The 25,530-nt window shown below is 40.9% G+C and overlaps 5 protein-coding genes across 5 annotated transcripts; 2 read left to right on the top strand and 3 right to left on the bottom strand.

Moving 5' to 3' along the window:
- The first annotated feature begins 3,963 nt into the window (after positions 1–3,963).
- Positions 3,964–4,846, top strand: LOC111591940. The gene is made up of 2 exons (XM_030223777.1): positions 3,964–4,304; positions 4,412–4,846. Exons 1-2 carry the CDS (start codon positions 4,302–4,304, stop codon positions 4,844–4,846), a joined length of 438 nt encoding a protein of 145 aa, XP_030079637.1. The 5' UTR covers positions 3,964–4,301.
- Positions 4,847–6,571: 1,725 nt separating this feature from the next.
- On the top strand, positions 6,572–7,834 carry LOC115483026 (cuticle protein 16.5). Its single transcript, XM_030223776.1, has 2 exons — positions 6,572–6,762; positions 6,843–7,834. The coding sequence occupies exons 1-2, from the start codon at positions 6,760–6,762 to the stop codon at positions 7,713–7,715; spliced, it is 876 nt and encodes a 291-aa protein (XP_030079636.1). The 5' UTR covers positions 6,572–6,759; the 3' UTR covers positions 7,716–7,834.
- A 1,727-nt stretch (positions 7,835–9,561) lies between these two features.
- LOC115483025 (proline-rich extensin-like protein EPR1) lies at positions 9,562–14,289 on the bottom strand. The gene is made up of 4 exons (XM_030223772.1): positions 14,135–14,289; positions 13,986–14,053; positions 11,262–11,351; positions 9,562–11,202 (listed from the first exon to the last, which is right to left on the bottom strand). Exons 2-4 carry the CDS (start codon positions 13,992–13,994, stop codon positions 9,769–9,771), a joined length of 1,533 nt encoding a protein of 510 aa, XP_030079632.1. The 5' UTR covers positions 13,995–14,053; positions 14,135–14,289; the 3' UTR covers positions 9,562–9,768.
- A 7,126-nt stretch (positions 14,290–21,415) lies between these two features.
- LOC111599672 (pupal cuticle protein Edg-91) lies at positions 21,416–21,823 on the bottom strand. The gene is made up of 2 exons (XM_023315380.2): positions 21,562–21,823; positions 21,416–21,483 (listed from the first exon to the last, which is right to left on the bottom strand). Exons 1-2 carry the CDS (start codon positions 21,821–21,823, stop codon positions 21,416–21,418), a joined length of 330 nt encoding a protein of 109 aa, XP_023171148.2.
- Positions 21,824–23,724: 1,901 nt separating this feature from the next.
- LOC111599498 lies at positions 23,725–25,237 on the bottom strand. Its single transcript, XM_023315169.2, has one exon. It carries the CDS (start codon positions 25,201–25,203, stop codon positions 23,725–23,727), a length of 1,479 nt encoding a protein of 492 aa, XP_023170937.2. The 5' UTR covers positions 25,204–25,237.
- Positions 25,238–25,530: the final 293 nt, after the last annotated feature.

Here is a 25,530-nt window from a genome sequence, read left to right as displayed (position 1 = left end):
GCAGTGGCAGTGGCAGTGGCTGCAGGCAACTCAAATGCAGAGTAATTCGTTAGGGATCAGGCAGCTTATCAAGCAGCCGATCTCATGGGTGGCTGACCTCTGCTTGAACGTGTTTCCAATTATGAATAAGCTATCAAGCATATATATCGTAGTATTTACCCAAATTAAGCTACATATTATTTCAGATTAATTGAATTTAATTTACGAGCAGAGGCTAAAGTAAAAATCAATGCATAAATTTGTTTCGAAAAGCTGCCGACAAAGTTTTCGGTCTGCTGCTGATTACAGAAATAGGTTTTCGAAAATGTGTGCGAATTTTACGCTTTTTTTATTTGGCTTTGTCCATTTTTTATCTTTAGTTCTTTATTTTTTCTTCATTTTTTATTTTAAAGCTATGCAAAGCGAGTGCGGCACAGTTGGAGCGGGAGGCTGAGAGTTCAATGATCCCATTTCTATGGTTGGATAATTGGGCAAACTTCGCTTAATTGGCACATCTGGTCATTTATATATATATATATTTATATATATATATATATAAATGACCAGATGTGTATATATATATATATATATATATATATATATATATATATATATGCACAGAGAGATAAAGATGAGATGATGATGAGGTGTGTTGTAAGCTTGTAAGTGCTGTGTGGGAACTGGCCAAGAAGGGCTGCCCGCAGCTGACGTCATGCCAAAAACCTTAATGTTCGACTGACAAGTGATTAATTCACAGTACTGAAGACAACTGAAACACGCAATACGATGCCTCGCTAAGACTTGTGGGCCACCAGCATAGTTCAAATAATAAATAAGCGAAACAAATTTGAAAGGAACTTGGCGAATTTCTTGTGCCACGCGTATGAATTTTTAATAGCCCAGCCGCGTGTTGGAAGTGTGCGAGATTATTATTATTCTATTTATGAATCTGTAGTTTGTTTTTGTTGTTTTCAGTTGAGATCCATGTCGCTGTCGGCACTTTCTAGTCGCAGCCGACGCGCGCAGACCGCGTCGACAATATTTGAAGCGAGAAAGACTGCAAACTGGTTTCCCGAATGATTTATCATACATTTAAATTAAACACAACAAAAAGAGCAACCGAAACAAAAGCTTAATTTATCATAAAAGACTAAAACGTGTACTTAACTAAAGCAAATGGGCAAGCAGAGGCATCTATACTCTATTATATTAAGTTTTAATTAAGATGTTAAGTGCACATTAAGAACTGGTTTTTAATTATTAAATTTATATCCAAATAATTGTGGAGCCTTCGCGGTAAGCCGAAGCAAAAGTTAACTCACGAAATATTTCAGATTAGAAATTAGAATTTGCAGACTTCGAAATCGCATATGAAAATATGCCAGACTTGACTTAGTCTCAGGCAGGCTGGCACGCTTTAACAAATTACTAATAATTATTTTATTAAATTATATAAAAATTGTTTAATTGCAATTGACAAAGGCATGCCACAAGGCGTAGCTCAAGGCAGCAACGTTTATGCACGGAATTCCTAACAATTTTATTTTACTAGACTGCGCTCGGCTCAACTGCAAGTGCTGGTTCAATGCCACAGCTGTTGAGCTCGACGGCAGTTAGGGTATGCGATTAGAAAACTAAATTAAGGCGCGCGTGTGAGTGCCGCTTGAAGGAAGCGAAGTGAAAGAGACTCTCGCTGTTGCTGGCTGCTTCTAGATGCTTAAGCCCATGCGAATAATATTAATTAAAATAGAATTTGCATAAATTAATTCAGTGCAAAAAGGTTTCTGTTAGACAGAGCGACGCTGTTAACAAAAAAGAAAACAAAAGAATAGAAAAAGAAATAGAGAAATAAATTTGACAAAAGCCGACAGCAGTCGCAAAGCACTTTAGAGTCACAAAACTAATTGAAGCGAGTCTAAAGGGTGAACATATCGAACCTCTGGCTATATATTTCAGGTCTCGCTTTGGGATCCCCAGCCTTGATTCCTCTCTAACTGGACACACGTTTATTCGACGTTTATTTTTGGCAGACCATTTTATGTTTAATGGTCATTATGATGTCTTTTATATTATATATATATATATGTACATATACATACTTTTTTGTGTTCTCGATTCTACGATAGTCGGCGGGACGAGCTTAACTGCCATTCACTAATTTGCATATTTATGCCATTTCAGCATAAACATTAATTCCGAAATGGCACTTTTAAGTGCTTGGACCGGCTCCGAGGGGCAGTTGCTGCGGCTGCTGCGATGAGACAACGCAGTCTTAGCCATTATAATTACGGCTGTGATGTATTGTCCGGCGACATTTATGGCCAACTGAACCAGTACAACAAGAAGAAAAGGTATAGAACCAAAAAGTAGTTTAGAATAGAATCAAACAGTCCTCGCTGCTCATAAACTAGACTAGAAAATGAGCTTCGATTCGATCGCCAGATTAGATTCTACACCATCAATTGGAACTAGAGCTGGTGATTTGTCGAAAAATACAGGAAATCGAATTAGTATTTGCATTGTTATAGTTTTGTTTTATGGCGAACACAAGAACTCTAATTCTTGATGTGTGGATGCACTGAAAATAAATGTAAATTTTGATGATCTCCACATTTGCTTTATAGCACAAGTCAATTAGACAAAACTTGTCTATCAGCTAGCCAAAATACTACTAAATAAATATATATATATGTATTTGTTTGTATGCCTCTAGGGCAAGAGAAAGAAAAGTACTCTAGCCTTGAGTATGCCAAAAAATTTTGATCAATTATTTAACTTGAGCTGCTTAATTCTAAGAATCAGTAAGACTTCAGCTATTGGTCTTCCCCGCCTACTGGCAGCATATTTATCCTTCAGTGGTACGGAACCAATTAGTTCTATTAGTTGGCGCCTAACTAACGAGCCTGATGCGATCGATAGCACAGTTTAGCATTGAGACTAACATATGGCTTCGCATCTAGTCAAATGTTTGCAATTCCTTTTCATGTTTCGATTTGCCCAGATCACAGATCATTAATCATGCCAATAGTTGAGCTGTGTGGAAGGTAATGTGTGCCGCAAATTGAGTTATATACACTGAAAGAAACCAAACTGAGTCATAATATGCCATGAAAGGCTCAACTATATTTAGTTTCTGAATAAATATTAGCTTAGTCTAAGTCTATGACTAAGTATTGTGTTGAAATGCTCAAATAAAGTTGAAATTTTGTTTGACATTTGAAATTTTTATTTCATTTCCAAATGACTTAACTCTTTTCTCGTAGTGTAAGCTCTTATAGTTTGCGTTTTAAAAATTTATTATTGTCTATTTGATGGTTCGATAAGTGGTGGTCTATTTGATGGTGCCGATAAGAGTTGTCAACAAATGAATACAACTTAACTATTTGGCAGGCGATCTAGCAAATTTTGAAGGGGATCTTCACTATGCGCCGCTGCTTAGGGATCCAATCTTATTTCTGTGAAGCTTGTGTCAAAGTGTGAATGGTTTGAAATACAATATATGCGAGCGTGTAGCTCATATCAACACATGATATCCGGCATTTAATTTACGCACCAGATAAACCGAAAATGAAATATGCCATCATTATAGCATCTTTTTGAATGGAATCGAATGCCACGCCGCGGCAGTTCCTTTAAATGATTAATGAACAGCGACGACATGGCACAACAATGGCAACAATGAGCCAAGGCACAATAAACACAAAATATGAGCATAATACGTACTCGAACATGGGTATAAACTCATATCGTTTGATTGAATAGGCGACTTTTATTCGTGTCTAATTTGAATGAAAAGCGAAAGAGAGAAAAACAACACAAACTAAATCGAAGCAAATGAAATCAAATCTCTGCTAAAGTAGACGAAAACTATAAATATTTAGTTGTATCTGTGTGTATATATATAAATGTGTGTGTGCGTGCGTGTTGTTCATCAAATGTTTTGCATAAGATTAAAGAAAACAATTAAGAGAATCCGTCCGACCGAATTGGCTAAGCTCGTTGTGCGAATGTAAACGCTGACGTCTACGTTGACGCCGACGGCGAAGTCGCTGCCTGCTCGTCTCTGAGCGAGTTTGCCAAGCGAGCGTGGTCAGTTAATTGGAGCCACTGAAATGGCTTAGAACTCGTGCAGAGTCTGGCCGTGCGAAATTTACAGGCGACGTCGACGTCAACGTCGACGGCTACGGCATCGGCGGCAGCAATGCAGGGCAAGCAGCACAATTACAGCGAGAAGAATTTGTATAAATACCAAAAGGTTCTTCGTATTTCTTCATTAGAGTTTCGGTTTTACTGTAGTGAACAACTCAATTCAAGCAGTCAACATGGTACGCAACATATTTCGAGGAGCGGCTTCAGCTCATCAAAATACAAATACATCGAGGAATATCCGACATCCAAATCTTAATCAAATCTCTCTCTTTCTGCTCAACAGAAACAAATCCTGATTGCTTTTGCTGTGATATCAGCTGTGGCCGCTAGCAGTCTCACCTCGATTAGCAACGATTACTTGCCACCTGTGCAGGAGGCGGAGCCAGCCATCTCTGTGCCTAGCAACGAGTATCTAGCTCCAGTTGGCCAGATTGACCAGGGTTCCCTTGCTGATGATGGATACCGTTACAAGACCAACCGTCGTGTTGTTGTCCGTCGCAACCGTCGTGATGTGAGCGAGCTCTCCAACGAATACCTGCCCCCAGTTCAGGCAGTTAGCCAAGCTCCAGTCCAGTATGCTCCCGCCCCGGTATCCAATGAGTACCTGCCACCTGTCCAGTCTGGACCAGCATATGAAGCTGCTCCCGCTCATGAGCTGGCCGATGATGGTTACCGTTACAAGACCAACCGTCGTGTTGTCTACCGTCGTCGTCATTAAACCCTCATCTGAAATGGCTAAGATCAACTAAGTGATCAACTTGTACTCATTTTGGAGTGCAAGTTTAATAATATATAAGAATTTTTCTTTTTTTCGTTCACGAAATAAAAGTACTACGAAAATATCTAAAACTTAAATGGTTTTCATTAATTTTGTTTTACTCATGGAAAGAGCAGGATTATTAAGTAACATCGATATGGATTTTCTTCTAAGTGGGTTTGCTCTTAAGCCGAGCTCTGAGGCAGTAAAGTCCGCCCACAAATTGTATAAATTTATATAAGTTAAGCCTTAATTTATAAATATTATGTCGTTTGAATATCTGATGTTATGTTTATTTTAAGCAATGTGCAAAACAAGAATCGATAGTAGATATCTAGAGTTTATATGCGAGAGTTTCTTTGAGCTGATCAAACGGGGATTTTTATAGAATCTAGCTTGAAAATAGAACAATAAAATCTAAATCAATGCTTCCCATAGTAGTTATATCTATATATCAATAAATGTGGGACCGTAAGCGCATACGCGTGTTTTACATCAAATTTTCGTCTCTGCAGATCCAAACAAGTCGATCTCTCTAACGCTGACAACGTGTGGCTTATAAATGAGATTGGTTCCTTTAGGGAAGAGATTTCTTAGCTAATATAATGATACTTGATAGCGCATTACATAAATAAATAAAGCATAAAAAATCTAATGAGTTTTGCTAGCTATCGAATATGCATTGAGGATTGTATTTCTCCTTTTGGCATAATCTTAAAAATGCATTCTGCTCAATCATAATGCATAAATAAACGGACTGGAAGAATATAATATATTAGAGTAACTGGAAAAAGTAAAATCAGTTTTACATCTACCTCAAAGTGCAAGAAATTGGAGACACAGTCTAAGAGAGTCCTGAGCCTAGCCAGACTTCTAGGCACTGCAGCACACAGATCTGCTATCCCAGGCACTAGAAATTTATCAAATATTCCCCTAAAACTTTTCTGTTGCTACATCCATTAACTTTTTATTTTTGCTATTGTCTCTAACCCTAAGAATGTATTTTAATTAATTTCAGTTTAGATTCAAGGTTAGCAGGACATCTGTAAATATTGAAATATAAATAGAGGATATTATATATGTTACTTTCGATTGCAGATTCATTATTTGATAGCTCAATTCAGATTAACTTCAACTTCTACTAAATTATCTTAAATCTTAAAGACTTTACTTTAAGCAGTCATCAAGAAACACGTTTGTGTAGCTTCAGCTGTCATCCTTAGGTTATGCAACACTTTTTTGAGGGGGTGTCTGCCAAAAAGTCTGGTAGTTTCAGCTCGACTCGCATTTAAATGAAGCAATAATCGAATTATAGCGAAATCTAATTACAGATTAATTAGCTTAACTCAACGGAAGCACAGAGAACAAGGCGGCACGCGCTTAGTTGAGAGAAATTCTGAAGCGAGAAGGGGGCTAAGAACCATAAAAAATGCTAATTAAAACGGATTATCTTTTGGCCAGTTTTGGCCTGGCCAATTAAAGCTCAAACTGCAAGTGGAAGCGGACATCAATATTCGAAAGCACCAATTGATTCACTGCAAATAAAAATATATTTATGTATATTAATAAGCATGTGTGTGTGTGCGTTTGTGTGTATGTATTTGTGTGTGTAGCACGAAACCTGTATAAGACCTGATTAATCACAAAAAGTAAAAATAACTATAATAGATTTATTTTTTTGTGGTGCTGTGTTCTTTTTTTCTTTTGGACCCAAAGCAAAATACATTAATTTAAAGCGAAGTCGAATGCTAATTTTGGTAGCACAGCAAGCGCTGTGATTAGAATCATATAAATATCCGGCAAAACTTAGCAAGCAGTATCATTTCTTCTTTGGATTCTACAGTTAGCTGAAGAACAAAAAGCAAGCTAGCAAAATGGTAGATAGACCCCACTCAGATCCTCTTTGAGCGACTGCCTGGCATACGATACTAACTCGGTTTGGTTTTTCTTTTTGCAGAAACTGTTGTTGCTCTGTGCCTTCGTCGCCGTCGTTGCCGCGGATGTTAGCCATCTGCCAACCAACCAGTACCTGCCACCTGGCCGTGGTGTCGCCTCCGCACCAGTTGCTACATATGCCAGCTATAATAGCGCTGCTTCGGCTCCAGTTCAATCCTACTCGGCTCCAGTTCAATCCTACTCGGCTCCCAGCTACAGCGCTGCTGCTTCGGCTCCCGTCCAGAGCTATGCTGCTCCCGTTGCATCGTACTCGGCTCCCAGCTACAGCGCTGCTGCTTCGGCTCCCGTCCAGAGCTATGCTGCTCCCGTTGCATCGTACTCGGGCTCTGCTAGCTACAACGCTGATGCTTCCGCTCCAGTAGAGTCATACAGCGCATCCGCCGAAAACTACAACGTTGCCGCTTCTGCACCAGTCCAGAGCTACAGCGCACCAGCCGTTGCCGACAACTACGAGACCTCTGCCTCTGAGCCAGCACCTGCCCACAGCTACTCCTCGGACTCTGGCTACCGTTACAAGACCCACCGTCGCGTTGTCCTCCGTCGCCATCGTCGTGGTGTGCCTTCCAACGACTATCTGCCCCCAGTGCAAGGCGCTGCCTCCGTGCCAGTCAGCGACTACCTGCCTCCTGTAGCTTCTGCTTCCGCTCCAGTCCAGTCCTACAGCGCACCAGCTGTGTCTTATGGTGGTGCCTCCCTTGGTGGTGCCTCTTATGGTGGTGCCGCTCTTGGCGGTGCCTCTTATGGCGGTGCCTCTTATGGTGGTGATAGCTACGACAGCGCTGCCTCTGAGCCAGTCGCAGCTCACAGCTACTCTTCCAACGATGGTTACCGTTACAAGACCCAGCGTCGCGTCATCCGTCGCCGCAGATACTAAATGGAAATCTATCGAGGCTACCCAGCAAGCAGCGCAAATGTTAACTCCAACTGAGAAGTTGACTTTAATGATTTGTACGGCAATTGCCAGGGAATAGATTTAATAAAGATATACCCTTCAAACGATTCACAAATGTCTTTTCAATCTTAACAATATAATGAGAACATTTTGTTGCCAAGCAAAAAAAAATTAATAATGAATTAAAAACATAAATAAAAACTGCAAAAATTGCATAAATTAAATATATTTCTAAAGCTTTTTGTAGTTCAAGTTTCGCATTATAGAAAAATATAGATTTGCATGAATGTTGACAATATAATATAATAATTTCAATACTTAGTCTGGCTTCTAAAAGCGACTATTAGCTAAATATTTAGCATTGCTAATAAGCATAAGCATAAGTTATAAACTATATTGATTGGTACTTTTTTCATTTATGTTTTATTTAAGCAGCTAAAAGTCTTTCCACATCAAAGCCAAGAATACCCACATGATCCGGTATGGCAGCATAGAAAAAACATTCACAATAGGTTTATAAAGCCTACTTCGGCTGGAAATGAAGTCAGTGCTACATCGAAACCTTGCTTTTGTTACAGTAACAAAAGTCATTTGGCTACATAGCAAATTCTTTCCATCTCGAATCTTGACTAGTTGAAATATGTTCACCCTCCGATCTAAGGAATATAAAAAGAATAAAATGAGACATAAATAAGTCGAGACTTACGATGTATATGCTGGTTTGCAGTTAAGGTTTGGGTCTCAATGCGCTATTGACTCTGAGCCGCAACAAATTTAACTGAATAAGAAAAACAGCTAGAAATAGCTAGCATACTTTTCGCTGCAATTCTGTTAAGCCCTTATGAGTATGCAGCTTAAATCTCTAACTAAGCTCTGTTTAATACTTAAACTATAACATACTAATAGGGTACTTGTTTTTTTTTTATTTTTTATTTTATTATTAAGTGTAGAAAAAAATAACATACTAATAGGGTATTTGTTAATAATAAAATATATACAACAAAAATATTAAAAGTTTTCTTTTTTTGAGAGACTTTAATATTTATAATCAGCAGATTCTTATGCCAGGCTACTTTTCTAATAAAATATATAAAATATATTTAAAATCTAGTAAAAATGAACCTAGATAGTTAGTCTTAATTATTTTAAGAACAGAAAACTTTTGATGTAGACTTAGATATAAAATTTATTTATCTTGAGGAATGACCATTAAAGCATCGCAACCTCAATATGGTTACCGTGGAGGAGCAAATCAGAAGGCTCACTTTTAGGTGCAGTGCTAGAATGATTAGACACCGTAGAGACTTTGAGACTCTTACACTTCGCTAGGCCTTTGAGGCAATTAAAAAAAATGGCCTAAACGATTGTCTTACTAAAAAGTTCCTCTGCCAATCTGAGAAATTTTATCATGAGGTTGTTTTTTTTTTCATTATCTTTATAATTGTATTGTTAAGTTACTACTACTATTACTAAGAAAACAATCTTGCGCTCATCTGGTGTATGAAGATATGTAGAACTTTTTTCTGAATTGAATTATGAACTTAATCAAAACCTAGATTGAAGAGCCTGAAAGTCAGATACACAGATAATTCAGATAGTTGACGTTTAGTCTGTTTTAAGATGGTCTCTACTTTAATTTATCAATTTACAGAATGACTGTAGTCCATAAAGAGAGGAATCTATAATTAATTACTGTCTTCTAACTCTATACAAACTAAGTTGATATGCAAAACTTATTTCACTTCAAAAATGGATTTATTTAATATATTTATTTAAAATTTTATTTTATAAAATGATTCCAAAACATTCCTCTTCATTGACATCGTTCGATTTATTTCGGCTGGTTTTATAAACATATTTTAATGACTAAAATTCGATTGCAGAGACGGCGAGCGCAGACTCAGGTACATCATTAATATTAAATATTAAATAAATTTATTATAGTTAATTACAATTATTCAATATCGTAAGTTCCTATGGGCACGCAGAGGCAATCCTGTCAATTAATAAGTGTGGGGCGTGGCATTTGACGGGCCTAATAATTGAAGGCGATTGCGGGTTTCGGGTAGGAATAGCCCTCGCTCTTGGGTGCCGGCGGCGGCAGATACTTGGCCGGAGTAGGCGGAGGAAATGGAATAGAAGGCTTGGGGTAGTTGTAACCCTGTTGCTTGGGCTGAGGTGGCCGTTGGGTTACCACCACGACGGGTGGCAAGTACTTTGGCGGAACTGTGGCCTTCACAACAACTGGCGGTGGGAATGGAACTATTGGCTTGGGATAATTGTATCCTGACTTGATCACCACTGGGGGCAGCGGTGGACTTGTGGGCCTTACGGGAGGAATATATTTAGGCGCAGGTGTTTTGGTTGGAATAACAGGTGGAGGGAATGGAATTGATGGCTTCGGGTAACTATATCCAGACTTGGGCTGCTCTGGGGGCAGATACTTGGGTTGAGGTGGGCTGGTCGGCTTTGCGGGAGGAATATATCTAGGCGCAGGTGTATTGGTTGGAATAACTGGTGGAGGGAATGGAATCGATGGCTTCGGATAACTATATCCAGACTTGGGCTGCTTTGGGGGCAGATACTTGGGTTGAGGTGGGCTGGTCGGCTTTGCGGGAGGAATATATTTAGGCGCAGGTGTAATGGTTGGAATAACAGGTGGAGGGAATGGAATCGATGGCTTCGGGTAACTATATCCAGACTTGGGCTGCTCTGGGGGCAGATACTTGGGTTGAGGTGGGCTGGTCGGCTTTGCGGGAGGAATATATCTAGGCGCAGGTGTATTGGTTGGAATAACTGGAGGAGGGAATGGAATCGAAGGCTTCGGGTAACTATATCCAGACTTGGGCTGCTCTGGGGGCAGATACTTGGGTTGAGGTGGGCTGGTCGGCTTTGCGGGAGGAATATATCTAGGCGCAGGTGTATTGGTTGGAATAACTGGTGGAGGGAATGGAATCGATGGCTTCGGATAACTATATCCAGACTTGGGCTGCTTTGGGGGCAGATACTTGGGTTGAGGTGGGCTGGTCGGCTTTGCGGGAGGAATATATTTAGGCGCAGGTGTAATGGTTGGAATAACAGGTGGAGGGAATGGAATTGATGGCTTCGGGTAACTATATCCCGACTTGGGCTGCTCTGGGGGCGGATACTTGGGTTGAGGTGGGCTGGTCGGCTTTGCGGGAGGAATATATCTAGGCGCAGGTGTATTGGTTGGAATAACTGGTGGAGGGAATGGAATCGATGGCTTCGGGTAACTATATCCAGACTTGGGTTGAGGTGGGCTAGTCGGCGTTACAGGTGGCAGGTACTTGGGTGGAGGTGGGAAAGGAATTGATGGCGTGGGGTAGTTATAGCCTTTGCTGACTGGCTCAGGCTGTGGAGGGAAAGGCACCACAGGGCGTGGGTAGGAGTAGCCATCCGTGAATGGCACCTTCGGCTGTGGATAATCGTAGCCTCCATGGCTCAAGTCCTGAAAGAAAGATACCGTTAGCTGCCAGCTTCAGACATATTCGTGCAGGCATTACACACCTGATGGACATCCTCTTGAGCGACGATGGAGAGCGGCGACAGGCACTGGGCGGCAACAGCGCACAGCACAATGCACAACAAGCGAAGTTGCTAAAAAGAAACAAGTTAAAGGTAAATAAATATTAAAAGTCAATTTGTTAAGCATTAGGCAAATGGACAGCATTAATAGTCTTCAACTTAGCCCAAATATAATTTGGCAAATATATATAGATGTATATTTGTTGTAATATTTATGTAACTTTCAATAAGGTCACAATTGGCACAGCTCTTCAAACTAATTGGGCCAGTTTTTAACGTTGTTGGCTCCATTTTATTTAAATGACTTCGGTTGAACGAGCTAAAAGCATTTAGGCGCATTTTTTGGTTTATGTGCAAGCACTCGGTGTTTGCAATGCCGTCGAATGTTGGCTCCCAATGACAGATTGTTCATTAATTATGTGCCAAAGGCGCCCGCATGCCCGCTTGCCTCGCAGAGTTATTGGGGCAGCGAAAAACTGGTAGCAGCTGCCACATCGAGTTTCAAGTTATACTCAATGTCAGCGCATCTGCAATTAGCATATGGCACTAAGAGTCGATATTGTTCTAATTAATACATAACGTATTAACGCGTTGTTACGCAATTTTCGTATTTTTATTCTCGACTAGTTCAAAGAACTCGCTGCCGCTCGATCGGCGTTTGATTATTAAAGTTGGCTTAATTAGGAAACAGCCAGATTTATTTTAATCGACTAGCTGCGAATTCCTCGACAACTGATGACCTTGAGGTGGAGAAAACAAATTGCGAACTAATTTTAATACCCTTGTCTCAGCTATCAGATAAATCCGTCACGTCGTTTGGAGAATCGAAATCATTTGTGAACATGTCTGAGAGGATTGGAGACTTAAGCTTGCAACCGTCTGCTTCTTTATGATATAGTTTCATTCCGAGCCATTAAGCTGATAGATCTTTTGAGAGGCGAACAAACAAGTTGTGGCATTCGAACCCGGAATCTAGCCGCTCGAATTGAAGCACATAAACTGTTGGCGGGGGAGACCGAAATAGAGATTTGCTTCCATAGCATTAAAGACCGCCTTGAGTGAGCTCTCGAAGCCATAAACTTCTAACGACAAGCTATCAAGCGAGTCGGATTCGCAAACAAATAAGAGAATCAAAAAACAAAGCCAAGAACCCATCTAAATGAATATAAAAATTGTTTCAAACTCCCACGCAGCATCAAGACGAGTTCTTTTGATTAATTGAAATTAAAACAAAGCAGCAAACGGCAAACAAATTATAATGCCACTCCACACAGCAAAACTGTCAGCTGTCAATTCGACAGCTCAAAATTCGTCTCTTCTAATGTGCAACTGCAGCTGGAGCTTTGGAGCTGCTGGAACCATTAAAGCTAGTTCAGAGTTGTGCTCAGTGCTGGGCCACATTCATTACAGTTTTATGGCCTAAACAGCCAAACGACTATTTTCGTGATATGTTCACCCTTAAGTCACTGCCCAATTAAGTGTAGAAGTTGTTGTTGAAATGCTTCTATCTACGATAGACGATGTGTGTATATGGCTGTGGCTCAGGTGTCATACAATAAATTCTTAACGTGATGAGCAGAAGGCGGACCGCAATTCTCATTTTTTATATAACTCAACGCATATGGAAATGTTTTCAGCTATATTTTTGGGCACATGGTTTCTAGATGAGCTAAAAGTTTCCGCTCTACTTAATTAATATGTATTTACTTCTTGATTTTGACTCGAGCTAACTCTCAGCTATTATGAAATCTTTCGACAAATTGCCAAGTCATAGTTCTTTAATTCTCATAGGCATTGCAACAGCTGCACCCACAACTAACTGCTATTGGGTATCTGATTGTCAAATCACGACAACTCACTTTTACAACAATGCGTAATGACAGAGACAACAGCAGCAGCAATCAGCTTAAAGGCGCGTTAATTGTCACAATTGAGGCGTGTGAAATTCCCTTTTATATGAATCGTATCTCTGGCTCTGTCTCTCTCCCTCTCTTGCTCTCTATGTGTGAAGACGACCTTGAGGCGCAGTTGAGTGTGTCTGTTTTTATGGCTGACATTAAACCAAGACTAGCTGAACCCCAACTTCTATTCTGCTGCGCCGTATACAACACATATATTTCATTCATCAAGTTCAGTTATTTGGTTGTCGGCACATCGCGCATACGCAACGTTGTCAAATCTCTTGCCACATTTGTGGCAGCCAAGAACTGAGCGGCGAGCGTGAAGCGCGCTAAGTGCTTTTTTCGAGGGTATTTATGAGTGTGTTTCCGGTTGGTGGCTTTTCGCATTGCCAACAAACTTTTTTTTCTTTGGTCTCTTGGCTAACACACTTACTGAATCAGCCAAGCCATTAGGCTTAAGGGTCAGTTGTTGTCTCGCTGCTCGCATTTTGTTTGCCACCTGCTTTGGCAAAGTTACAGTTTTCCCCGTTTTTGTTTTCAGTTTTCAGTTAGTTGATTTTTGTACTCGCTGCGATTTTCTTCAATTGTAGCGCTTTTTATGCAAATTTTCGCTGTTTGTTTTGCTGTCTTTTTGCTGCTCGCTTGGGCAATTTTGTTTGACAGACAAATGGCAGCTGGCATCGACGGCAACTGCAACTGCAACTGCAACTGCAACTGCACCCCAAAAAAGTGTGAACCTCTCTTGTATTCTAGCCCATTGGCTGATATTGTTATTACTTGATTGTTGCACTCTTTGGCGACTCACCATCTTCATTCTGGTTGCAACGACGCGCGGGACAAACTCTATTCGCAGCTCAACACTTGCGTCAGCAGCTAAAAGTATATATGTGATTTATATATAGATTAGCTTAGATGTTCTATATAGCACTGCTTTATATGGCAACAGCTACCCACTTGTAATACACAGACTCAGATCACACACACAGGCGAGCGCGGCAGTAAAACGCTAGGAAAACGCGCGCGATTCGACGTCGCACGACGATGCGAGATGCGAACTCGAGCAGATTTGAAGTTCAAATAAGAAAAACAGCGCCAACGCACAGCTTATTTATAAGAGCATCAAACCGAACAGAAACAGACATCGCACCCGACTTCGGACAATACTTCGACTTGACTCGGCTACGCATGCGCCGCAGCTGTTCGTCGTTGGTGGTTGCTGGTGGTGCAGGTGGAGTTACTAGCAGTTCAAGTGCAGCAGCAGCGCAGAGGCTCTGCGTTGGAGTTTGCGGCTTCCTGCCTGCTGATGCCTGTTCGTTCGATTTGCTACGCAGCTCGACAACTGGGTGACAGAGTTGCCAAGGCAGCTCACATTTGGGCTACTGTCTCACATTTGATGTGACCCTGAATGTGTCGCAAATTGGCCGACTCGCTATAATTACAGCTAACACTTTGGATACCCAGTGCTTGACAAGATAGGGGTATATAAAGGTGTAGCTTAAATATATGAAGCTTACACTGAATTCATAACGATAAGTTTCAAGCTAGCTAGAATCAAAGATGTATACCCTGTACACATTTAAAAGGGGGTAGATGCCCATAAAGGTAGTGAGTGTGATTGATAAATGAAATTCACTCTGAAGCATTTAGTATTTCCAAAATTGCAGTTTCTTACATAGAAATTACATTTATGAATACCCTGTACTTGTGAAATATGAGCCTTGATGTACATATGTACAGTTTATATTTTAGTTTAACCAGTTTGAGAACAGGGTATGTGGTAGTCTATCATGCTATGAGTATTTTTATAGTTCCATTTTGAGAACAGGGTGTCTTAACGTCAGGCATTTTAAAAGTGATTTAACACAATTCAAAGTTGAGTAAGGGGCATCTAGTTACAATTCGTATACAGGGTGTAACGTCAAGCATTCTACAATTGATTTGACACTGTTCAAATTGTAGTATAGGGTATCTCCTAGTCTATCATGCAACTCACTTATCAGTACAAGCAAACTGACAGTTCGTATATAAAGCTAAGCACAAGTGGCTTACGTCCATTTAGAGGGCATCTGCACGTCCATCATCTATCCGATTCGAACTGCTACTTGCTCAATTTTCTTTTGTCTGCAGCCGTCTGAGAGCTCTCGTTGCGCTTGACCTTAGCTGCCAGCTTTACTAAGCTGAATTCACTCGAGGTTTGTCGATTAGCAGTTAATATTGCTATAAAAGTAATGCAAAGGCGCGAGATTAATTCAAATTTCATCAATCATCGGCTCGACTGGAAACAAAATCATAAATTTCGTAACTGCACCCAAAAAGCGAATGCAGCAGACAGAAAACAAAATAAATATTGCGTGGCATTTTCGGGCATTCAGATTCGAACTTAGATTCTATGTAGAAACCTTGTTCAAAGCATTTTTAATTGCTAATTAATGTTGTTTTACTCATTAATCGAGCTGCTGACAAATTATGCCCGAGCGTTTAATGGATTGCATAGCAGTTGCTTTTAATTGGAAACCCTAAACAATAAATCCAAGTAAACTAAATACACAAAACAGAAACAAAACTGAGCAAAATATGCTGGTTGAGCTAAGTTCGAAACTAGAAATTCAATTATTGTTAATCATAATATAGCCGAATAACCGGAAGATAGACGATATCGATTTGTACATTGGTTCAAGTATTTCAACTTTCAAATGGGATACTTTTGTGGCAATCAAAGCAAAAACAAAGCACATTAACAGCTCTATAACTTTAAAGTCCACAAGTTTAGCTGAACGCGTCGACAAGTCTGTGTGGAATAATTAAAAGACGAACACTCTATGCTGGATACTTCTTAAGCCGCTTAGCTTTAGGAATATATATTTATATATATATTTATGGAAATAGAAAATAATTTAATTGCGCAATTTGTGTGCCAGCTACGAGCGCGACTAAGTGGACAGGTTCTCTTCGATTTGATTTGTATGCGCTCCCAGCGACCGCCGACTGTCAGGATGTGGCTAGGCACTAGTTAAGATGCTCCGTGTCTGGCACATAAATAATAAGTTCACATGATGGTTATTTCAGCTTTTTTATGCATTTTGGACACCTGACTACCACAATAATTTCGACGGCGGCATACAAAGCGCAGTTCGAACCACAATCGAATCAGCGACAACAAACAATGAATCAGCGACAACAACAACAACAACAACGACAACAATTTTCACCCACTGCAAAACCAGCGAAGAGGTTCAACAAACCTTACCTGGTTTTTTGAAAATTATATTGAATATGTTACAATATGACAAGTAATTAAATAAATTAGCTAACAAGTGAGCAAGGAGAGCGGAGTGGATACAAAGCCGAAGCATAAATGCTCTATGTGGAGACTACGCTAAAAATATTTATTGAGCAAACTTATGACTATTTATCTATACAAGAAGCATTCCAATTAATTTCAAGATTAATTTGATTTGAAATAAATTTGAAATAAAAATAAAAAGAACCGAAGGTCGTCGCATATTTAGAATAGAAATATTTATTGAAATTGGATTTTAGAACTTCTGCCTTTTCTCTATGGACAAAAGCACTTCAAACTAATTGTAAGATTCATTTATAATATGACAAATTATTAAATAAATACTAGGCTGTACTTATTAGAAATAGTTGTTGCCTAAACTCCTCTACAAGACCTCTTGAGCTAGCTGTATATACATAGAAAATTCCAATTATTTTTAAGATCAATTTTATTAGCGGGCAAGGCGAGGCAAGGCCGGACGCCTAAATCATTTACTTGGAGATTAAGCTAGAAATATTTATTGAGTTGGCTTCTGACTTTTTTGCTGCTGCCTAAAGATTTCAATCAAGTTTAAAAATCAATTTAGTCTGAAACAAATTGAGAAGGCAAGAAGGCACAAGGCTGAAGCGCGAATGCTCTACGAAACGTCAAAGATTTTATAAATATATATAAGATAAGGTAAGCTATTGGGGTTTAACTATAGATAAAGAATGCCACAAATTTTTTAGTGTATTTTTTAAAGTTAAATATAAACTGATATCATAATAAAACAATTAAATATATTTTTAATATAAGAGAAATTTTTTGAATTTATACAAAAATTGGCACATACAAAACACAATCATCACACCAAAACAAAAAGCGAGTAGAACACAAGTTTTCAGTGAAAGTAATGGTGTTTCTCAAAAAGCTTGTGGATGATCTTTTTATTTAATTATCCATTCAACCAAAAAATGTGCGCCATAAAATGGACGAAGTGCATAATAAGTATGACAACAGAACCATTATAAGTAATTTGCAAGTGTTGCTCTAGCATAGGTCTATCCACAATAAAATGCCGAGCCACATTCAACAAAAAACAGCTGTCAGCTGGCGACTAGGTTGCCAAGTAAAGTAGTGTTGCCAACTCAAAAACTAGACAAGTCAGCCTAAATACAGCCTAATAAATAACAAATTTATCGGTTCAAAATAGTCACCAAGTAAAAACTTGGTTATGAAATATAGTTGAGCAAAACACTAACTCCGCCTGTCTTTTGAGTTAATAAAAACTAATTGAATTAAATGCAATATTAAATAACTGAATTTAAATTGTCTATTGACAGAAGCTGTAATAAAATTTGTGAAATTCGAACACTCAAAACATATTTGAGCGATGAGCGATGAGCGATGAGCTGTGAAGTTAATCGCAAATCGGCTTTATTTTCATTATAAATTTTGTCGGTCATAAAAGTAGCAGCAGCGGCAGCTACAGCAAATGCCAGCTATAAACGACGAGCAGCAACAAGTTCAACTTAATTACATACATCCTACACCAAGTCAACAACAGCAACAACAACAATTGCTGCGTCAACAATTTTTGCACTTTTGTTCCAAGGTCAGTATCATCCACATCATCAGCATCATCATCATCATCGGCAACACAATGAATTATCGTTTTAAGTGCCATCTGATCCTGTTTGCCAAGAAGGAAATGAAACTGAACTGCGATCGGGTTCTTTAGAAAGTTCACTGGCTGGCTGACCTTAGCGTACAGGATTTGTTGATGATGCGTTTTTTGCTTTTGTTTTTTTTTTTTTTTTGCCTTTCTAAAGATGATGTAGCTTGAGACAATTAAGTCAGCTGGTCGAGATGTGGCCTTAAGTCAAATTCAAAGCTTCCCGTCGCAAATAACGAATGCCATATAATTTAGAATGCGTCTATTCTCTGTATGGCGTTTCCTTTTTAGAGTACATTTGCCTTAAGTTCTGATTATATGGCTCACTGAACGGCTTTAAACGCTTTAATCTAACTCTTAATGGTTTCACAAATCAAACAAATGCCGTAAAAATAGATTTATGAACATTTCGGCATATTCATAAATCATTCCACCCACAAATAGATATTTATATAAATATAGCATGTCGGGCAGATAGACAAGCAGAACGGACAAACATTCTTTAACAACTATTTGTGTTGCAAATGTTGCGGAAGTTAGAGGCTAATTAAAGCGCTTGACTTTTAGAATTGCTGGTAATAAAATTACGAGCTGTTTAAATTTTAGGTTTTGTTGTTGTTTTGGGGCGCGTTTCTGGTCGGATGCATTTAGAGCTCGGTGGCAACAATTGATTGCCCTTGCTTTTGCCAACTCGAGCATGGGACACACAGGTAATTAAGGTGTGCGGGGCATCTCTCTCCCTTCCTCTCCCTCTCTCTCTCTCTCTCTCTCTGTTTCTTTAGACACACCACGCAGCGCGCCCTGTGGTGCGCCATTCACACATGAAGATCGCATGAAGATCAGCGAGCAAGGTCAAAGACGAAACTTAAATGCCTTTTGGCATGACCGACACAGCGACCGACAGACCGCAGGTCTTGGCCAGGCCAAGAGATTCTCATTTGCGGCAGCAACAACCACAAAAAGTCGCCAAATTGCCGCAGCTGAGCGAAACAAGTTTTATCTGTGGCCAGTTCAATGGTCACGCATTTTGAGGGTCGAGCACAGGATGAGGTTCAAGTGCGTATAACAATGATGTCCTTGGTGGCAAGATGCCAGCCAGGCCAGGCGGAGATGCCGCACAGTCGATGCAATTCGTCTTGCTGCTTGTTATTGTGTCTGCACTGTGCATACCAAGCAGCCAGTCAAACGAAAACGAAAGACTTAAGACACGAACTTGTCGCAGCAGGAACTGCTGCAACTGCTGTAAGCCGTAAGCCGTAAGCCGACTTGCATATAGATTGATTATTTATTTATAATAGCATAATACGAGAGGGCTGACTGATTGCATTTTAACGCTCGCCGCCCGATCTGAGCGTTCAAGGCGGCCACTAATGACCCGATTAGCGTCTAATTGAATTATAACATAACCCACGCAACGTTCAAACAAAGGAACGAACTCCAAATTGCTTCGATGAGATCGAGCGCACTTGAACTCTGAAACAATATCTATTAAACGTTTAAAGCTCACATCCGAAAAAAACCTGCTCGATGACTTTACAATTTTTGCCCGTTCCTTAACTGCGAAGAGGGCATATTGGCTTTGTAGGGGCTCAATATGGCAGGTGGGAATATGTTCATAAGGGCGAACAAATTTATTTGTGATTAACTTGAGCGCTTTGTGGCTTGTGAACGAGTATTGCGTAGTCGGTTACCTTTTGCATGCCTGATTTTTCTCGACTTGGTCGACAATTGGTTTGTCCGGCTTCGATTGCATTGTTTTGGCCATTGGCAATGAGTGTGTTAAACCCAATATATAATTTTCGTAATCATGCACTTTGAAACTGGGGCGACTTGCTCATGAGCTAAAAATATACGGGATGTGCGATCAGTTGGGAATGAGTGCATTCCACTTGGAAAGCTATTGTTATTAATTATTAATTATTACTCTGTTGATATAGGTATTTAAGCAAACAAGCTTAATGCTAAATTTAAACACATTTTGAAGTAGCTCTCGCCGCCTTTGTTAGTCTCAAATAGAGAAGATGGCGCACATCAATAATCATAAATTTCGAAGCATTTGCCACGCTTCATTCATAATAGCATAGAGAAATATAAATGTATATAAAAAACGTGATCAAATGATAATTTAATAGCCAATTTAACGGCATTGTCTGTACTAAACAAAACGCTCTTGCTATTGACATTTATAAAGCAAATAAAGACTTAAACAAACTGTAAGCAAAGGTCATTAACGCATCGAATTCTTGGCTTAATTTGCACCTGACAAATCATAAGCTTTATATAACCATACATACACAAATTTGTCACTCATTTTGTTTTTGGCAAGGTTCACATAACACTCATTCATCATTCATTTGGCATGTAAATTTTATGCAAAGCCCAGTCGCTGTATCGAAGTGATCAAATTAAACGGTTATTGTCGCACCATAAGTCTGTCGCATTGCCGCTAATCTTGCTCTGCAACACTTCCGCGCAACCTTTTAATGCTGCAGTTCAAGAGAGTCTGACAGAGAGACAGACAGACAGACAGAGTCAGAGACTGACTGACAGCTGGCTGTGTTTATTTATGGCCCAATAGCAAATTGTTTACCAAATGTCAGCTATAGCTAAGGGCTTACATAATACTCACACACACACACGCATAGTGGGATTCATTTGTTTTATAACTCTCATAAATTACGCATACGCCCCGTAACGCATAGCTTAAGAACAGCAAGTAGCACTTCGATAGCGGCGTGACAAAGTTTTTACCATGCTGTCAAGCACTTCTGGTCATGACTATAACATTTGCATAGAAATCGCTGACCATTTGCGGCGGCGGCTGCTGCTGCTGTCACGTCGCCCGCACTGATTAATTCGAGTCTTAATTTGTTTGAAAAATCTGTTAATTAGCGCAAGTCCGAATGCCGTAAAAGACGCAGCAACATTTGAATTTCAAATAGATATATTTCGGCTCTTTATTTCGGCATCAGTTTTTATGACATCTAACACTAATTATATGTATAATACTTATTAATGTTTGGGGTGTTACGGCTAGTTCTGCATCGTCCTCTAACCCTCTCTCTCTCGCTCCCTCGATTCTATGGGTCGTAAAGTTGAACAGTTGTTGAAACGCTTGATCGCTTACTATAAATTATAATATAGAAGCTTAGATTTTTTTGTTTGTTTTTTGTTGCTTAATTGAAGCAATTATCCTTGTGCATTAAATTGAAGCTAAAGTGCGCAAACTACTTAAGAATTTTGGTCAAGAACGCAGCTACAGTAAATGCTGGCTATGAGTGAGGCAAGAGTTGATGCTCATCTAGTAATAGTGTCCATAATGTCCATGATGATGATGCAGTCCATAGTAGCCGCCATAGTAGGGATAGCCTAGAGTGGAGTGCGGCAGAGCAGAGTTTACAGCAGGCATTAGATGAGATCTCGATGCTATGGACTCACCGAACTCACCCAGGCCGTAGTAGCTGCCGCTGTAGTGTGGCCAATAGCCGCCGCCGTAGTAGCCGCCGCCGAAATAGGGCGATGAGTAGTAACCGTAGCCATAGGAGGCAGCGCCCTGCAGATCCTTCTCCTCGGCCTCAACGCCTGCCACCAAATCGCTGCTGGCAGCTTCTGCCTCCGCTTGAGGACTTGGCGCAGCTTCTGAACCTGTCAGCAGCAGGCAGAACAGCGCCAAGGAGAGCAGCAGGCACACGCAGTTGAAGCTGAACATGTTGCTAGATTAGTTTGTAAGTTAGTTTTTTTGGGCTGGTGCTTGGTGGTGCAAATGCCACTTGAAGTGTACAACTGACTGACTCTAGAGCTGTGCTGCATGTTTATATAATGGCAGCGATTCTTGCAACGTCGTCGCCATCAAAGCGCAGCGACAAAACAATTGTCTACGAAAATTTGCCTACAATTGGGCGACTCCATGGCTGCGTGTGTCCCCAACGCTGCCCCCCACCCACACTAGCCAGATTATCAATGAAGCGTACTCACAGCAACTCGTGCCTCGAGGGCCACGACGGGGCTTCTATTTCTTGCATGACCGATTACTAATTACAATGCTGCATCTCTATCTGTCTCCCTCTTTGTTGTTCCATCTCTCTCTTCGTCTGTGTGTCACTGTTTTGGTCAGTGGGGTCAATGTCGTAAGCAATATCAATTCTTTTAAACCTGCCCATAATTTATTCAATAATTACAATTGCCCGCTCACATTGCATATATTCATCAAAAGAGGTTCAAAAACCTTTCTGACGTCAAGAAAGTTACGCTTACATAATGAAAAGGCGTTCTAAGAGTGAGGCGGCGAGCGGTGGGGATTCCCACTCTGAGAATTTCAATTTATGGATGTCCGTTCGCCAACCCGAAACGACAAACACGAGCACTATAAATTAGACTTTTGCCAAAGTGGCTAAACAACATTCTAAAACAATAAAAGCAAAACTATGCACAAACTTACTATAAATAATTCAAATAAAATGAAAATAAATAAATAAATAAACAAAATGAATGTGGAACTGAGCAAGCATCAATTTGGCATCTTCACAAAATGTAATACTCGATTAGGTGAACGTAAAAAACCAGATCATAAAATGAACCAAGCAAAGCTGGCGTTAGCAGGGCCAACATGGCTATGTAAAGCCTAGCTTGGAAGCTGCTCTAGCTGAAAATTCTTAACGGAAGTTTTCAAATGTATACATTTATAGCATTATTTAACTAACATAATTAAGCTATTTTATATTCTATAATACACTCAATTTACATTCAAATTAGCTTGAGATCTCTGCTCCTGCAGCTAAACATGAACAACTTTGATCTGGCGGCTTGAGAAGATTATTATCGCATCTCTTATACACTTCTCATCTATTTCACTAACTTGTTCACTCATATATAATTCACACTTGTTACGAATTCCAATGGAAGACGTTCTTTGGAGCGAAGATCAGTTGTGCAAAGATTCCTGTAGCTCAAAGAGGTTCACAACTTTTTTTTCATTCAAAAATGTAATTTGCCAGTTAATCAGGTCAACATTTGTTTCTGTTCTTTATGCCTTCATCTCTCTCTAGCTCTCAGCCAGCTGCTAATTGTTGACAGCTTCTCAGCTGTGCGCTGGGTTTCTCAGCAATTTGTATGTTGTGCGGGGTCAGGGTTCAGCACAATGGGCTCGAGCATGTTAAGAGAACAAGCTAAGGTCTCCAGCTACCCGCTACCCAACTCAGCTACCCAGTTAGGCAGCTAATTGCCCGTTTGCTTATCTAAATTGCCGCGTTAGCCAAGAACCTGCGCCACAGCCGTTGTAATTAGCCAAATTAAATGCTTCGCTGCCCAGCCGCAGACTCCAAAGACTCATTAGGCCCGTGCATAGAACCAGGGCTGAAATTTTGTAAACTTATGAAAATCTGAACAAATTTAAATGGAAACAAGAATGTAGCGAAACTGGAAGCAAGTTTGCCAAATGATTATTTTTGTTTTAGAAAACTGCCCCCGCAGCCAGTCAGACAACAGTTCTAAGCACAGAATATTATTAATTCATCTTTTCATTTCCATAAAATTATAATCAATGCAAGCAACATTCGGATTTTAATCTAACTTAAAGCTGAAGACAAATAAATAATATTTATTATTGCTAAACTATTCCAGATCGAGCGTCGTTAGAGACTCCTGTGCCTTGGGCATATCGGGAAACCGGTGGAACAGCGCCGCGGTTGGCTTCGTTTCGCTATTCAAACGCGTCTCGTAGATCAAGCCCTCATTGTTGATCAAATACCAGTTGGGCGTGGGCGTAACAGGTACGAATTCCTCCTGATTGAGCGCCGTGATGGGCGCAACAGTGGGCAATTTCTTGGAGATGTCATCTAACTCCTTCAGATACACATCCAAAGCGCGATAGTCGCTGTTGTTGTGCACCTGCTCGGCGGGCACGAACTGTGGCCCAGCTGCCAGATCGTGCTCCTGCCACAAATTGCGTATCGTGGACATGACATCCGCATAGAGCACGGAGTCAGAGGAGCGCTGAAGTGGGCGAGCCACTTCCAGTTGCTTTTGATTGCGGTTATTTGGTGATTTACGTGAGTTCACCAAGCGGCTGGCCAATGGAGTTGCGGAAGTTGTTAAGTTCGAAGTTACCTTTGCTTCAGCTGTTGTTGTTGTTGTTGTTGTTGCTTTTGTTGTTGTTGTGGTTGCCTCATGACGGAAGTTGCGCCCCCCGGCAGCTGTCTTTTTGTCTTTTTGTGCGCTTAGTCTGAACAGCCGCTGGCGACGTCGTCGACTGTCGCAGTTGGTTGCATTTCCACAGAGCGTAGACTTTGACTTTGCTTCCAGCTCATGCGGCTCCCCTTCATCGGGCACAAAGCGCGACGCATTCTTTAGCAGCTCACCTATGTGCGCCACTAGCTTCAATCCATGCGGCACATCGTAGCTGGAATTGGAGCTCGTCTCCGTTTGCCTCTTTACTCGCTTGCTGCGCTTGTGCTCCTGCAGCAGGGCAGCACGCAGTCGCTGCTGCTGTCCACGCTGAAAGAGCTGCTGCTCGAGCGACTTTTGTGCAATGAGCGTGTGAGTCTGGCGCTGTATGTGACGCTGTCTCAGTTGTGGCTGATGCTGCCTTTGCCGCTGCAACAGCCGCTCCGTCTTGCGCACGGAGGCCAGTATTTCCATGGGCAGCTGCAGATTGTTGGCGAGCTGCGACGACAACTGTGTCTCCTGTGTCAGCAAGTCGCCCTCAGGCGACTTCACTCTGTGCTGCGGCGGGGCGCCACGATTGGTGCTCAGCTTACGTGGCTGCTCCCAGACAATGGGCTTTGGTGGCGCGACACCTGCTGCTGGTGCCTGCAGTGGTTGCCTTTGGCGCAGTCGCTTCAGCTGCTGAAAGTGTGGCGGAGGCTCAATGATGCGTATCACATCACCAGCATCGTCGTCCACATAGCCAGGACGTATGTCCTGCAGGTGTTGCGGCACGCGCTGAGCAGGCTGCTTGGGCTCCGGCCGGGAGACGCGATAGCCTGCAGGCGCAACCGAACTCGACGTATTCTCAATTCTAATGGCCCAACTGTGCTGCAGTAGCAGCAGCACATAGATCAGCCTACACAGGCAGCTCCTTGGTATGATCATTTCGATTTGCACTTTTACTCTCACTTTCAAGGCCAATTTTCACTTTCAACGAAGTCGACGGCTGCTTCGCAACTGCCTCGAATCGGCGCAATCATTGCGACTTTATAAAATTTCCTCAGCGTTTTTCCAATTTTCCAGTTTATAGCCCCGACGTTTGATTGGGTTTCGGCACTTTTCTTCTTTGCCAACTCATTTCTCCTACAGCCATGACGCGCCACAGCGCTAGCGTTTGCGTTCGCTTCGTGCGACTGCAATGAAAGCGAAACTGGCAACTGGCGACTGGCAACTGGCAACGACAACAAATGCAACTGCAGTGACGTTGCAAGT

This window comes from Drosophila hydei, unplaced genomic scaffold, assembly GCF_003285905.1.
Source record: "Drosophila hydei strain 15085-1641.00,03,60 unplaced genomic scaffold, DhydRS2 tig00000283-arrow-arrow-pilon, whole genome shotgun sequence".
NCBI classification, from domain to species: Eukaryota; Metazoa; Arthropoda; class Insecta; order Diptera; family Drosophilidae; genus Drosophila; species Drosophila hydei.
The sequence above is the reverse complement of the archived record's forward strand: the minus strand, read 5'-3'. Positions and strand labels throughout refer to the sequence as shown.

Coding starts and splice junctions, on each gene's coding strand:
- LOC115483025 (XM_030223772.1), bottom strand. Junction 11,203..11,261: donor CTCAAGAGGATGTCCATCAG/GTGTGTAATGCC, acceptor TCTTTCTTTCAG/GACTTGAGCCATGGAGGCTA.
- LOC111599672 (XM_023315380.2), bottom strand. CDS start 21,823: ATGTTCAGCTTCAACTGCGTGTGCCTGCTGCTCTCCTTGGCGCTGTTC. Junction 21,484..21,561: donor CGGCAGCTACTACGGCCTGG/GTGAGTTCGGTG, acceptor ACTCCACTCTAG/GCTATCCCTACTATGGCGGC.
- LOC111599498 (XM_023315169.2), bottom strand. CDS start 25,203: ATGATCATACCAAGGAGCTGCCTGTGTAGGCTGATCTATGTGCTGCTG.